The following is a 14676-nucleotide window of genomic DNA, read 5'->3' on the forward strand; positions in this document are numbered from 1 at the left end:
ACCAGCCCAGATGCATTTTAGGGGTACTGTGTAAGGAGGAGTGTTGGGAATCAGGCCAGAGCTGGGGTTGCACCCAGAGTGACATCATTTTTTTGGCTTTAGGGTCTTGGAGAGTAGGTTCCCTGTGGGGGTCCCCAGGAGGGCTGGGGGTCCCTGGGGAGGAATGGGTCCTGGGGTTTATGGTGAATGTGTCCTGCATTCAGAGCTATTAGGAGGAGGGCAGGGTTTTTCTTTTATTGATTTATTTTTAGAGGGGAAGGGAGGGAGAAAGGGAGGGAGAAATAGAGGGAGAAAAACATCAATGTGTGGTTACCCCTCACGCACCCCCGACTGGGGACCTGGCCCACAACACAGACATGTGCCCTGACTGGGAATTGAACCAGCGACCCTTTGGTTTGCAGGCTGGCGCTCAATCCACTGAGCCACACCAGCCAGGGTGGGTTTTTCTTTTCAATGGCAATTACAGGCTCAGTGAGGGGAAAAAACAACAGGGGAAGCTTGGAAATGCCTGTTTATTTGTTTGTTTTAAGCAGGCTCATAGAAGTGAAATTTACATGTCATAAAATTCACCCTTTTTTACATGTCTAATTCAGTGGTTTTTAATATATTCTGAGAATTGTACAATACCACAATCTAATTTTATAACTTTTCCACCATCACCACCCCCCCCAAAGAGAAAACCTGTACCTGTTAGCTGTCACCCCCATCTCTCCTCAGCACCCCCACCCCTGACAGTCACTAAGCTCTATGGATTTGCCTTTTCTGAGCCTTTGATATAAACAGAATCCTGCATCAGATTGTGTCCTGTGATGACTTCTTTCCCTTCAAGATGTTTCCGAGGTCTGTCCATGACTCAGCACATATCAGGGCTTTTTTATGGGTGAGTAGTATTTCACTGTGTGTGGATGGACCACATTTCATGTATCCATTCATGTGTCGATGGACCTCTGGGTTGTTTCCAGTCGTTGGCTACTGTGAAGAATGTTGCTCTGGATCATTTTACATTAACAGGGATGTATGTTTTCATTTCTGTGGGCAGAGGCCTGGGAGCGGAATTGCTGGGCCACGTGGTATCTCTGTCTAACATGAGGAGGAACTGCATGCCATCTCCCCCCACGGCTGCCCCCTTTACCCCACTCCACCAGCACTATGGAGGGTCCCCCTTGTCCACATCCTCACCAGCGTGCACCTTCGCCTGCCTTTTGAGGATGGCCCTCCCGTGGGTCTGAGGGCTTTTGCAGCCCCCACTTTCTGTCTTCATTCGGGTGCCCCCACTCCAGTCTCCTGCAAGGGAGGTGTGGCCACTGCACCAACACACAGATGCACACTTACACCACCTCACCTACAGTCTCACACATGTACTTGTATACCCACACACACTTCCATCCATCCAGTGCTTATACACTCACATTCTTACACACAAATGCACACTCACTGTCTCATGCATGCTCACTCTCACACACTTTCACATTCACACTCTCGTACTCATATTTACACATAGTCACACATGTACCTACACACTCATGCTCACACCTACACACTCACTCATACTCTTATATTCTCGTGCACACTCCTGCTTGCACACTCACTTTCATGCTCTTACAGCAGACTCGCTGTCACACACAAAGACACTCATGGTGACGCACACTCATCCACCCGTGCACACACTCCACACAGGGTCTCTTCACCCGCTGATGACAATGGGGACGACCCTGCCATTTAAGAGCTGAGCCCTGGACAGGAGCCGGCCTGGGTTCGAGCCCCACCTCTGCCCTGACCTACTGGCACCTGGGCTGCGCTGGGCTGTCACTGCCCACCCGTGACATGAGTGGCTCTGAGGGACCAAGCAGATGTGCCTGCCTGGAAGCTGCTTCAGGAGGAGCTGCTTCATTAGCACTAAGTATTACAACTAGTATTAGGTATCAATTAATAGTTAATTAATATTGCCCCCGCCCCTCTAGGCCCTTCCTGGGAATTTCTGTCCTCCCCTGCCCTGGGGGCTCATCCTGGTCATTGTCACCTCTCAGTTAATCTTCAGCTGCTGTCACCAATTAACACCGTCTGCAGCCACCCCCTGCCCTCTGCTTATCGCCACTCACTCTCCCCCAGCGCCACCCTTTCCTGGCGCCTCCAGCTTTTTTGGGACACATTCTTGGCCTAATTGCTAGCGCTATTTCAGATTCATGGATAAGGCGGCAGGAGGTCCTAATCATGCTCTCCCATAATGTGCCCCCCAATGACCCCTACTCCAGGAAGCTCACCTGGATTGCCCACGACAGGCCTGTGTCTCCAGTTCTCTGAATTGAACCTAGATTCAAAGGGCCCGTGGGGTTACTCTGCACATGCTGTCACACACAACCCTCCCCCGCCCAGGCAGCGCCTCGTGGCCGCAGCAGGGGCGGGCACCGGGGTGTGTGTACAGAGGCCAGGCAGAGAGTGACACAGGATCCAGCTCTAGTTGTAGCCTTGTGCTGGGCTGGCAGCCAAGGAGGGCACGGAGAGGAAGACAGAGTGTTTGCAAACAGGGCGGCTGCCAAGAGGGGCCGGGAGAGAGGGGGAGGTGTGAAGGCGCAGGGGCCCAGCTGGTGCCTGGCGGTGGCGCCAGCCCGAGTGACTCTCCGCCCCTGCCACACACGCACTCAAGGCCTCGTGGACACACAGAGATGGATCTGGTGTCCACACAGTGAGCCGCACTGAGGCGTCCCTTCTGTCCCCGCTCACACATTCACACCATGGCCACACACACGCACACGGGCTCAGACACACGTGCATTCGCCGATACACGGAAGTGCACGCTCCATCCCAGCTCCTGTGCCTGTCCGCTCACAGCCGGGCACCTTCAGGCTCCCTTTAATCTGTCTCCTCGTCCCACACCCGGACGTGCAGAAATAGGCCCAGATGACCCCGGCACAGCAGCCTCGCCCACACACGCAGCCCACCCAGAGCCCGCCTCTCGCACCAGCACACGGTGGGGGGGTGGGGAGTGGGGGGGTTGGGTCACGGTTTCTGCCCTTCTGTTTGTCTCTGTCCCTCCTCCTGTCCTTCGTTGTCTCTCTTTTTGTCTCCTTCTGCGTGTCTGTCTCTTTCCCTTTCTGTTTCTGTCTCTGTCCATCTGTCTGTCTGGCTCTTTTTCTTCCTCCCTCTCTGTCTACATATCTCTGGTCTCCCCCTTGTGCACAATGCTCTCTCTGGTGCACGTGTGCACACGCACGCACACACACACACACACACACACAACGTCCTTCCCTTTCTCAAGCAGACAGACCAACATGCGTGAAGAGACCTAAGTGCAAGGTGGACTTTATTTGCAGACAGTGGCTGGGCTGAGAGGAGAAAGCACCTTATCGAGAGGGCGTCGCCCAGCCTGTGGGAGGAGGGGAAGTGCTGGGGAGTGAGGGAGACCCGAGGAGAGGAGACAGAGATGAGCGAGGACAGGGCACTGCAAAGCCTCAGGGGTCCGTTTATCCAGTAAGTCTCTGCTGCCTCCCTGCCATGGCCAGGTCGGCCTGGGCAGTGTGGGTCACATCGGAGAACAGGACAGGCTGGGCTCCCTGCTGCCCAGGAGCTCATGCTCCACAGGACGCAGGCTGACCTCATGAGTACATTCTGCAGCGTGAGGGGACTGAGTATCACAGAGGAGATTTGGTGGGAGCACAGCGTTGGGGGCCCCTGCAGTGCCTCCCAGGGCGGCAGGCGTGGCCCCAGGAGAATGGAGGTGCGAGCGTTTCAGATTTGCAGATGGTAAGAGCATGAGCCACAGGCACCGCAGGTAAAGGAGGCAGCACGTGCAAAGGCCCTGGGGCAGATGGAGACAGGTGGGCATAGACATGTAGGGACCTCAGAGACCCCACAGGCCTAGGCAGGGAAATGGGGAGGACAGAAAGGGGTAAGCAAGGAGACAGAGACAAAACCAGGCAGGAGAGAAGCCAAAAGCCACCACACGAATGCCCAGGAGACCTCAGGATGTGGGACCCGGTTTCCCTTCCAAGCCTCTCAGGCAAGTGTGGGCCCAGGCTTCCCCGGCCCTTCTCACTCCCCATCCTTCTCGTCCCCCTCCTGCTGCCTCCAGGATCGTCCCAGGTAGCCGTGGATAGAGCTCACAGGGCTCCTCTTGCGGGGGTGAGGTTCCAGCAGCCCCCACAGGAGGGTGTCTGCCACAGGCGTCAGGCCGACCCAGGGCTGGGGCCGGTCCTCGGGCTGGCCTGAGGCCTGCCAGTGGAGGAAGTCCTCATAGAAGGGGTCGGCCTCGGCCAGGGGCTGGTCCCAGGGGAAGTAGCCGGTGAGAAGGCAGAACAGCAGGACCCCCAGCGCCCAAGCGTCCAGGGCGGGCTGGATGGGCAGGCCCTCGGGGAGGGGCGGGGGGGCGCAGAGCTCGGGGGCAGTGTAGGGGATGGGCGGCCCGGTCAGGCGGAGCAGGGTCCCACGGGGCCTCGTGTGGCCGAAGTCCGAGAGCTTCACCTGCTGGCAGTCCGGGTCGCACACCAGCACGTTCTCGGGCTTGATGTCCCGGTACACCAGGCCGTGGGAGTGAATGTACTCCAGGGCAGAGGCCAGCTGGGCCGCACAGCGCTGGGCCGCGGAATGCGGGAGGCCCACCTGCTGGGCAGAGGCGTCAGGGCTGCTGTCCCTCCCCTGGGTATAGCTTCTCCTCAGCCCCAGGGAGCAGGCCCGGGAGAATGAAGGACCTCTAATAGGTTGGCCCAGTGAGCCCTGGTGTGGCCCCATGAAGCCCCAGGAGGTTGGTGGGGGCTAGTGTGACCTCAGGAGGACTGGCGGATCCAGGGGTCATAGTGTCAGCCCTGTGGTGTTAGCGAACCGCAGAGGGGACTGGCAATTCCATGAGACCTGTGGACCCAAGGAGGGGCATCGGGGGCCAGAAGGCCTGCTGAGGCCCAATGCAGTCCAGGCGGTTGAGGGGCATTTCCAAGAAACCTAGGGAGACACCCGGGGACCCGCTGGGGCTCTGTGTACCCACCTTGGGCTGGATGAGGGTGATGAGGTCCCCATGCAGGACGGGCTCCATCAGGAAGCTGTAGGAGTCGGAGGACTCGATTGCGATGCCATAGGCCGCCACCATGGCCGGGTGCGTGCCCAGCGAGAGGCCCACGCAGAACTCGTACAGGAAGCCACGGAGGGAAGTGGAGGCCTTTGGGAGCTGCTTCAGCGCCAGAGGCGTGCCTGGGGCAGCAGGGACGGGTGTGGGGACAGCCGGAGCCCGAAGTCACCCATGCTGGCTCCCCAGCAAGAGTTTTTCCATATCCCATCTCCACCTCCTCCAATTCCTGCCTCCCTACCAAGCTGACCCTCAATAACAATAACAGCATTTACTGAGTTTCTTCCGCTCTGCTGTCTTCAAGTCCGCTGACTCGGAGCTAAGGAATAGATACTGTGAAAACTGAACTTGGAACCTCCAGTGACCTACCGCGACCCCTGGGTCCAGCACCCCCCAGCTGAAAAGCCGTGTCCGAGGCAGTAGGGGGAGGGTGCCTAGCACTGGGGTTAGACCCCCTTAAGGGATTTCTAGGAATTCCATCACCTGTGGAAGCAACATCCTAGAACCTGAGCTCTCGAAGACAGGGACGCTGCTCCCTCTGCAATCTTATCATCATTGCAGCCTCACCCATCGGGAGTCATGTGTGATGGAGGAAGGTCACTTTCTCCCCTAAAATGTTGACCATCCGCCTTCCACTCTCTCCGCAGCTGGACGCAGCAGCTGGAGGAGTCTGCCATGCTCCTGCCCACCTGGGCTGCCTGCCCTCCAGGACAGCGACGCCCTCATCCTCAGCACAGCCCAGCCTGCAGGGCGGCGCCAGGATGAAGCTCCAAGGCACGAATCATCCTTCATCCCTCTGGGCCCTACCATTGTTCCCGCCTCCGAGTTCTACGAGGACCCGGGTTAGTGTCTGTCTTTTTCTGTGTTCTGGGCTGAATCTTGTCCCCTCAAATTCCTACATTGAAGTCCTCACCCTTGACACCGCAGAATGTGACTGAAAGAGGTTAAGATGAAGTCATAGGGTAGTCCCTAGTCTGATCTGAGGCTGTTAGAGCACAGGCACACACAGAGGGGTGACCACGTGAGGAGCCAGGGAGGAGACGGCCGTCTACAAGCCAAGGAGAGAGGCCTCAAGAGGAACCGACCCGGCTCACACCTTGACCTCGGACTTTCAGCCTCCAGGACTGGGAGGAAATAGATTTCTGCTCTTCCGGCCACCCTGGCCCTGGCTCTGTGGCAGCCCCAGGGGCTCTGGGCGGGTTTACAGACCCCCATCTGGGTCCCCAACACCACCCAGGATGGGCTGAGCCCCCAGGTGAGGCTGGAATGACACTGATTCTGAGTGCCACCCACAGTATTCCAGTGTTATGGGGGAGTGGCACAGAAGACATGTGCACACCAGGCAGAAAGACCCCAGATTGGGGCTGGTGTCCAGCCTTGCTAGGTGCCCAGCCCACAGCCTGGCTCTGGACCGCCACCGAGCTGGCCACATGTGAGGGCCACGGGGTGAGGGACCTCTGCTCCCCATGGTCCCGGCAATAACAGGCATGATGTGTGATCAGAGAGGACATCCCGAGAACCCATAGCTTGGAGGGCAGGGGCGAGATGGATTCAGCTCTGCAGGCTCTGTAGCCCTGGCTGGTCTCTGCCTGGGCCCACGTCACCACCCCACTATGCTGCACCAGCCCTCCTGCCCCGCCTCCGTCCCCAGGCCCGGTACCTTTCTGACGGTGGGTGACTAGCAGGACCCGACCGAAGCGGCCCTGGCCCAGGGGACGCACTTGCTGGTAGAGCTCGTCTACTTCAGCCCGGACCAGGGTCTGGGCACTCAGGGCCAGCATGTCCTCCAGGGCCAGTGCCGCCTCCTGGCCCTGCCGCAGCTCCTCCGCTGTGAGGCCCCCCAGGTCCTCCTCAGCTCCGTTCTCAGCAGCCCCCTCCTCCACCTGCTGCCCTTTGGGCTGTCTGCCCTGCATGTCTGCAGGGCAGAACACAGAGGGTGACCCAGGGCCCAGGTGCTCCCAGACCCAGGCCTGAGCGGGTAAAGGCCGGGGGCCTGGCCTCCTGGGTCTGAGGGAGGAGGGGCTTGGGGAATGGCTCCCAGATGCTTCCTGCTATCTGGGGCCCAGGCATCCCCCAGGCCCTGGTGTGCGCAGCCCTGCCCTCCCCAGCCCCTGGGGGCCAGAGAGCACCTGTTTGTGTGCTTAGGAGACAGAGGCTGCTCATCCACCCCCTGGGCCCAAGTCTGTTTGCTTTGGAAACAAGATGGGGGTGTCTCGAGTTATCTGGTTCATCTTTCACCCTTGGGCCATCGGGTGCTGTGGGGGTGGGGGTGAGGGACATCTGTGATCTCAGGCTTGACCTCACCCCAACTCGCAACTAGTTTCCCACTCCTCTGATGCCTCTAATGAAGAGGGAGACTGAGGCACAACGGAAAGTGCCAAAGAGCCCCTGACACTCCTTCCTCGGACCCAGGAGCCCGGTCCCCCAGCCCCTCCTCCCTCAGACCCAGGAGCCCAGTCCCCCAACCCTTCCTCCCTCAGACCCAGGAGTCAGGACCCCTGGTCCTGTCTCCTGTAACCTCTACAACTCACACATCTTGGGACCCCCAGACTCTGTGTCCCTAACACTCAAGCAGTCTTCAGCCTTAACTTCCTGCTCCTGCTCCCCGGCGGGACCCAGGATTCTGAGCACCTGCCTGGCTTCACTCGCAGGTGCCGCCCACTTCAGCCCTGTTAACCCTTGCCCCCTCCTGACCTGGCCACCGACCTCCAGACCTCACCTTCTCCAAGGCTTGCCTGACCCTTCGGCTGCCCGCTGTGGTCAGTGTCCAGCACTTAGAGCCCATGCCAGCAGAGGCCTGCCCAGGAGCAAGACCCCGCCCCCACCTAGGGGTCTTAGGCCCGCCCCTGGCCCCGCCCCCTCCATCCCACTAGGGACAGAGCGACATCGTGTGTTGACTCCCAGAAATGGCTGTGGCTGGACAAATGTCCCAGACCTAGGAGTTCAGTGTCTCATCCATCAAACCCAGGGGACCTCCAGCCCCCTCCTCCCTCAGACCCAGGAGTCCAGGCCCTCTGCCCCTCCCCCACCTCTGACCCAGGAGGCAGGACCACCTGTAGAGTATGAAGTCATTTCTCAGTGGAGCCCCTGCCTTGACCTCCCCCCTCCACCCCCCAGCTGCCCATCGGCTCCCCATTGGCAGGTCAGACACAAGTGCTGCTGACGGGTGTCCTGCGGCCGGAGACACTGGGGTCCCTTTGGGGAAAGGATGAGACAACGGGATTCCAGAACGATGCAGTGAGAGATGACCTCAGACTTGGGGCCGAGGAGAAGCAGGTGCTGGACAACTGGGAAGAGAGTGGCCTGAGGGGAGGGAGACCGGAGGGTCCGAGGCTGAGCCCACGGACCTCACTGTTGAGGGGAAGCTGCGCCGGGACCGGGTCTGAGCGAGGAGGCCGCAAGCCTGCGCGGTTGCACCCTCCACTCAGGGTTATAGAGAGATGACAGATGCGAACTCAATTCTTTCAAAATCAGCTTTTACTTTGGAACAACTTTAGATTTTTAGAACAGTTGCAGACTGTGTCGTGGCCGTGTCCCCTCGCCCACGGGCCAGGGACTCTCAGCCAAGGGCACATTTGTCCAAGCTCAGAAATTCACGATCGAACACGTCTTATCTCCCTGGTGTTTCTGCCAACAACCTCTTTCCGCCCCAGGGTTCAGCCCAGGACACGGCGTTGCGTTGAGTGAACCCACATTTTTTTTTTTTTTTTTACAAAAGCACGCAGGACAGCGTCACAGGAGGAAGCACAGTCCCTGACAGTGTCCCTAGCGTGGGGCAGGGCTGCTCTGTTGGGTGCTGCGGGAGGCTGGAGATCCAGCCAAGCCAGGGTGGCCCTGAGCCGGGGCGGCCACCCGCCACGTGCTCTGTGGGTGCGAGCAGTCGCGGGGCGCTCGAGTGTGGGGGCAGAAGCGAGCGGACGTAGGGACAGGAGACCAAGCCAACGCTGGAGCACCTGAGAGGAGCCCGGAGAACAGGGAGGCTCGACCCGCGCTCGGGTGCAGTTCCCGGCGGGGCCAGAGAGGGCGCACGAGGGCGCTCCTGCAGGTAGGAACCGAAGACCCACGAAGCTGCGCTTGTGCGTGCACGTGTGTGCGTGCATGTTCGGGCGCACAAAGGATGCGGGGCTCCCCCAGGACCATCCGGAGCCCAGGGACGCGGGACAGGTGGGCGGAGGCTGAAGTTTCCGCGGTGTCAGACCCTGCAAGCCCAGGTGTGGTGCCGTGGACAGTGGGAGTCATTCAAGGTCTTAGAGGAGAGGAGGGACCTCATCAGGACTCTTACGTCCCCACATTCAACATGTTCCCACAGCGCAGAAATTCGTCCACGGGGAAACAGCGCCTTTGTTCAAGCAGACACATTCAGGACAGAAGGAAAAGGGAGGGTGCTTGAGGGAGGAGGGGCTGGGGACCAGGACCCCTGGGTCTGAGGGAGGAGGGGACAAGAGTCCTGGGCTCCCAGGTCCTCAGTGGGGAGGGAACTGGTGCGCCCAAGTCTGGCCTCCAGCAGAGAGACAGAGAGATGCAGTGTATTCCCTTTCCGTCCTCACCCAAGCAGCTGTCTCTCCATCCAGGTGGTGGTGGAGGCTGGGGGAGGGGCCTTTGGCTCAGGCTCTGGCCACCTGTCTCAGTCACCTGGTCTGGGAGTTCCCCCATCTGTCCCCATCCTCCCGCCACCTTGGTCACCTTCCTCCTCCTCTGTCCACTCCTCCAGGCTTGATCCCCCCTCCTCCTCCTCCCCATCCTCACTGGACATACTCCCCAAGTTCCCAGGTGCCCCTCTGTTCCCCTGCAGTCCCCAGTCATCCCCCAGGAAGTTCAGGACAGCCAGTGGGGAGCTCCTCATCTCAGGATCTAGGTCCAGAAGCCCCCGGAGCAGGGCCAGGGCTGGGGGTGCAAACTGGTCCCAGGGGGTTGGTGGTTGAGGTGGCTGAGGCCTGGTGGTCATCCAGCCAGCGAAGGCCTCAAACTCGGGGTCGTGGTCCAGGGCCACGTCCCAAGGGAAACAGGCCGTGGCAGCACAGAAGAGAAGCACCCCCAGACCCCAGGAGTCCAAGGATGGTCGGAGGGGCAGCGTATTAGGAGGGATCAGGAGACAGAGCTCAGGTGGGGCGGAGGGCAGTGGCCCTGGTGGGGGAGGGGTGGGACTGCCCTCCGGCCGGGTCAGCCCCAGGTCTCCTAGGGCCACACGGCTGCAGTCAGGGTCAAACACCAGCACGTTGTCCGGCTTCACATCCGCGTGGACCAGCCCCCGGCTATGGAGGAAGTCCAGGGCGCCGGACAGCTGGGCCATCACTCGTTTCACCAGCAGCTCTGGGAGACCCTGGGGTCAAGGAGAGAAGGTGGGGGTCAGGGTGCCTTGGTTCCTTCTTTATTTTGCTTGTTGAAGTTCAAGAATCCAGAACTCCAGGCCACTGGCTACCTCGTGTACCTGTAACTTGCCCCCCAACACCTTCTCCAGATCATCCCCAACTGCAACAGGACCCTCAACTGTACTGCCCCAGACCAAACCCCAGTTCTAACCAGACACTCTTTTAGCTTCGATTAAACCTGTTCCTGACCCTGACCCTCAAAACCATTCCTTGCATTTCTTATTCACCGCCTCTAAACTGACTACTCCGGTCCTCTCCAATGAGAACACAATCCCCTACTTTATTTTTTTATTTTATTTATCTTTTAGAGAGAAGGGGCGGGAGGAGAATGAGAGGGAGAGAAACATCTGGCCTCGATGTGTGAGAGAAGCATCTGGATTGCCTCTTGCACACCCCCAACCGAGAACCTGGCCCACAACCCAAGCATGTGCCCTGACTGGGAATCGAACCAGTGACCTTTCAGTTCACAGGCCAATGCTCAATCCACTGAGCCACACCAGCCAGGCAAACCCCATACTTTCTACTTAATCCCATACTAATTTAGATCCCGTCTCCAGCTCAGACCTTGCTCTAACTTCCACAGTTCACTCCATCAATTGATGAACAAATCTATCCACCCAGCCAGCCAGCCAGCACCCCACCCATCTAACCAGTTATCCACCCAACAGTCTATTCTGCAGTATTTCCACTCAACATCCATCCCACCAGCCACGCAGCAATCCCATAATTTATTCAATTATTTAATATCCAAAATCCGTCCATTCACCCTTCCCTTCCCTTCCTCCCTCCCTTCCTTCCACCCATCCATCACCCCTCATCCATCCATCCAACCAACCTTCCTTCCTTCCTTTTCTCTTTCCTTCCATCCACCCTTCCATCCATGCTTCCATCCTTCCCTCCTTCCTTCTATCTACCCCTTCCTCTCTCCCTCCCTCCCTCCCTTCCTTCTTTCCTTCCTTCCTTCTGTTTATTCCCAACCCTATCTCAAACCCAAAGCCTGTTCCCAAAGATGGTCCCACCCTAACCTTTTAACTCAAGTGCTCTTAGAATCTCATGGAGTTAACTGACCTGGTCTCCTTCCTAGAGGAGACCTGGCTACAGCCCGTCTCCAACGTGATCTGTGCACATATCCTCAGCTCTCTCTGCCTCACTCTACACCCCATCCACGCTCTTCTCCACCCCATTCTCAGACTGCAATCAACCCTAAACTCATCGGATCTGCTCCACTCATATCCCCACTCCCACTCCCAGTGCTAACGAGAACCCCAACTCCATCTCTGTCCTAACCCCTTCATCAGACCTAATGTGCCCTCAATCCCAACCCCAAACCCTGCCCATCTAAGCTTGTGTTTGGATGAATTAGGGTTAGGGTCAGACATGAAGTTACACTGACAATTAGAAATAAGGAAGTCATTTGGGGCTGAGGGCAGAGCTAGGTTGGACATTGATTTGAGGGTCAGGGTTGGGGATAGAAATGGGGTTTGGGACAAAGTCACACTTGGGATAAGCAGTCCCAGCTTTGTCCCCTGCCTGCCTCACCCGTTCCTGCAGCATCCCGCTGAGATCCCCATAGGGTGCGTACTCCTGGGCAAAGGCAAAATGCCGGGGGGTCTGCAGGGGCCCCGCCAGTGTCTGGAGCAGGCCTGGGTGTGAGGAGACGCAGCGGCCTACGCAGAACTCCCTCAGGAAAGTGGTTCGCAGGACGGAGTCCCGACGTAGGAGCTTCAGAGCCACAACCGGACCTGCCAGGGAGATGGGGAAGAAAGGGGACTCAGGATGCTCTGACCTTGCCGTGTGATCTCAGGCAAGTCTCATACCCTCTCTGGGTAGGGGCTCTGTTTCTCAGAAGATCACAGAGCTCTTAACTTTCTGAGAGCTCCAATCAAGAAGGGCCCCCATCTGCTCTGCCCCAGATGCTCTGTCTCTGGGTGTCTTCTGAGAACCCTCCTATGGGGTGTCCTGGAGTCTGCCTTCTGATGGCCAAACTCACCCCCCTGGCGAGGCTGGGCAAGGAGAACTCGGCCATAGGAGCCCGAGCCAAGCTTTCGGATGAGGCGGTACTGGGCACGCAGGTTCCTCTCTGTGATCACTCTGGGGGCTGTCAGCTCCACGAGCCGCTGGAGGGCCGTGTCCGTGTCCTCCTGCAGGGGAGGGTCAGAGGTGGGGACGGGCTGAGTCTGGGGCCCACTGAGAGCAGATTGGAGGCCAACTCCAGGCCTGATGTGGGGGGTCAGAGGGTGGGGTCACTGTCCCCAGAGAGGAGGATGAGTCACAGTGACTCACCCAGCCTCAGGCCACCTGCTATTGTGTCCTGGCAGGGTTAGGGGCGATTGCCTCAGGGACCCCACCCACTGCCATCTGTGAGAGCCCACAGACCCCCAGCTTCAACTGGGGCTGGGTCCTCCCCAACACAGCCCCCTCCTCCACCCATCTGTCTCCATCTTCCTCTCTTGCTGTGCTTCCCGTTCCTGGTTCCTGCGCCCATTTCTCTGGGGCCTTGGTCTTGCTGTGTGTCCTCGGGTTTTTCTTATTCTGGATCTCTGATGTTTCTCCGTTTCCCCTACTCTTCTGTTTCTTTCTCAGCCCCTCTGTGTCTGCCCCCTGTCCCTTGCCCTCTCTCTATCTGCCTCCGTTTCTCTCTGTGCCTGTCTCTTGGTCTCTCTCTCTTTCTTCCTCCCTCGTGTCCCATCTCTCACCTCTGGGTCTGGGTCCCCATCCTCGTGGTCCTTGGGGTCCCTGAGCTCCATCTCAGGGTTGCCTGGTGTCAGCTAGCCCTTGGGCTTCCCCTTGTCTGGGCTCCCCAAAAGGTGACTGGCCCACTCAAGCCTACTGCACCCCACAGGTCCAAGGTCTAGGAGCTCGTCTGAACAGGTCTGCCTCGGTCTCCCTCCACATCTGTGGGAGTCTCCCTGACTCCCCTCTTCTCTCTTTCACTCTCTGGTGCCTGTGAGTCCAGCTCTGTATTACTCTGTGGATGTCTTTCACTCCCTCTCACCCCTTCTTCCTCTCCCTGACCTCCCCCCCACCCTCCCTGTCTTCTCCTGGCCCTCGTTCCAGCTCTCGGGTTTCTGGGGTGGGTCTCCCTGTTCTGTCTCTGTTGGCCCCTGGCTCCTCTCTCCTGTCACCACGTTCTCCTCTCTGGCATTGCCGCTGTCCCCTCCCCTTCTCTATTCCTCTGTTTTCCCCTCACTCTGGCTTCTCTATGGCCTCCTCTCCCCAGTGTCTCTCTCTCTCTTTCTGTCTCTCCTCCTGTCTTTGTTCCTGACTCTCGCTCAGAGCCTTTTGTCCCTCCCTTTCTCTGGGCCTGGGACACGGGTGTGTGACAGCTCAGAGACACCCTGTCCCCCCACACACCCCTCCCTCACCCCCCTGACCTGCTGCTCCCCTCCTCCCCCTTCCAAACTTAGACCAGCCTGGAGTCTGGGCTCTAGTCCCAGGACAGAGGGGACGAAACATATTGTGAACCCCCAGGGACCAGGCCTGAGGGCTGCAGGAAAAGGGGAGACAGACCCCTTCACAAGCCTTACCTGGAGTGGATGACATGGAGCTCTGTGCATTCTGGTTCTTCCATGGGCAAGGAGTGCTGGTCTGAGGGGCCAGGGAGGCCATTCCCAAAGCCCCACACCATGACACCAAGAGCCCAGGCTCCCAGCCCCTCCTCCCTGAGACCCAGGGGTCCAGGACCCCAGCCCCTCCTGCCTCAGACCCAGGGGTCCAGGCCCCCAGCCCCTCCTCCCTCAGACCCAGGGGTCCAGGCCCCCAGCCCCTCCTCCCTCAGACCCAGGGGTCCAGGCCCCCAGCCCCTCCTCCCTCAGACTCAGGAGCTCAGAGCTGCTCAGAAATGTGTGGGGAAAGCACTTCTCCCATGCCCCTAGCACTAGCTCTGAGCCAGGCTTTGAAAGGGGGCAGTCCTTTCCCAAGAATCCTCCCAGCCAGCCCACAAAGATGGGGATTTATCCCCAGTTTACAGAGCAGGAAACTGAGGTTCCGAGAGCCAGATCGCCTTACACGGGCTGGAGGGCTGGAGGTGTCGGCAGGACCTGGGCCAGGCTGACTCAGGGCCCTGAGGTCGGCCTGGCTCAGCTTTCACCACTACTACAGCCTGCTATTAATAAAGACAGCAGCAGCCGTCACTGACACTCTGGAAGGATCCCCGGAAACTGGCTTCGGTGTTGCCCCTGGGGCCCTGGGTGGCGGTGGGGGAGGACAGGGGAGCGGGCAGAGGGAAAATTTCCTTTGCTCTTTGAGGTTTGA

At 58.8% G+C, this 14676-nt stretch overlaps 2 protein-coding genes across 4 annotated transcripts; both read right to left on the minus strand.

Annotated features, from left to right (window-relative positions):
- Nucleotides 1–3302: 3302 nt before the first annotated feature.
- Nucleotides 3303–7844, minus strand: SBK2 (SH3 domain binding kinase family member 2). 2 transcript variants are annotated; one of them, XM_045203908.2, is made up of 4 exons: nt 7773–7844; nt 6714–6968; nt 4976–5178; nt 3303–4596 (listed from the first exon to the last, which is right to left on the minus strand). In XM_045203908.2, exons 2-4 carry the CDS (start codon nt 6964–6966, stop codon nt 4030–4032), a joined length of 1023 nt encoding a protein of 340 aa, XP_045059843.2. In that variant the 5' UTR covers nt 6967–6968; nt 7773–7844; the 3' UTR covers nt 3303–4029. The 2 variants fall into 2 exon arrangements, with proteins under 2 accessions (XP_045059843.2, XP_024426104.2); XM_024570336.3 differs by lacking the exon at nt 7773–7844 and having other exon boundaries at nt 6714–7025.
- A 736-nt stretch (nt 7845–8580) lies between these two features.
- Nucleotides 8581–14102, minus strand: SBK3 (SH3 domain binding kinase family member 3). Of its 2 annotated transcripts, none has more exons than XM_045203906.2 (4): nt 13950–14102; nt 12413–12563; nt 11962–12164; nt 8581–10373 (listed from the first exon to the last, which is right to left on the minus strand). In XM_045203906.2, exons 1-4 carry the CDS (start codon nt 13977–13979, stop codon nt 9678–9680), a joined length of 1080 nt encoding a protein of 359 aa, XP_045059841.1. In that variant the 5' UTR covers nt 13980–14102; the 3' UTR covers nt 8581–9677. The 2 variants fall into 2 exon arrangements, with proteins under 2 accessions (XP_045059841.1, XP_024426256.1); XM_024570488.3 differs by lacking the exon at nt 13950–14102 and adding an exon at nt 13119–13379.
- Between the last annotated feature and the right edge of the window lie 574 nt (nt 14103–14676).

Source organism: Desmodus rotundus, chromosome 12 (genome assembly GCF_022682495.2).
Source record: "Desmodus rotundus isolate HL8 chromosome 12, HLdesRot8A.1, whole genome shotgun sequence".
Taxonomy (NCBI): domain Eukaryota; kingdom Metazoa; phylum Chordata; class Mammalia; order Chiroptera; family Phyllostomidae; genus Desmodus; species Desmodus rotundus.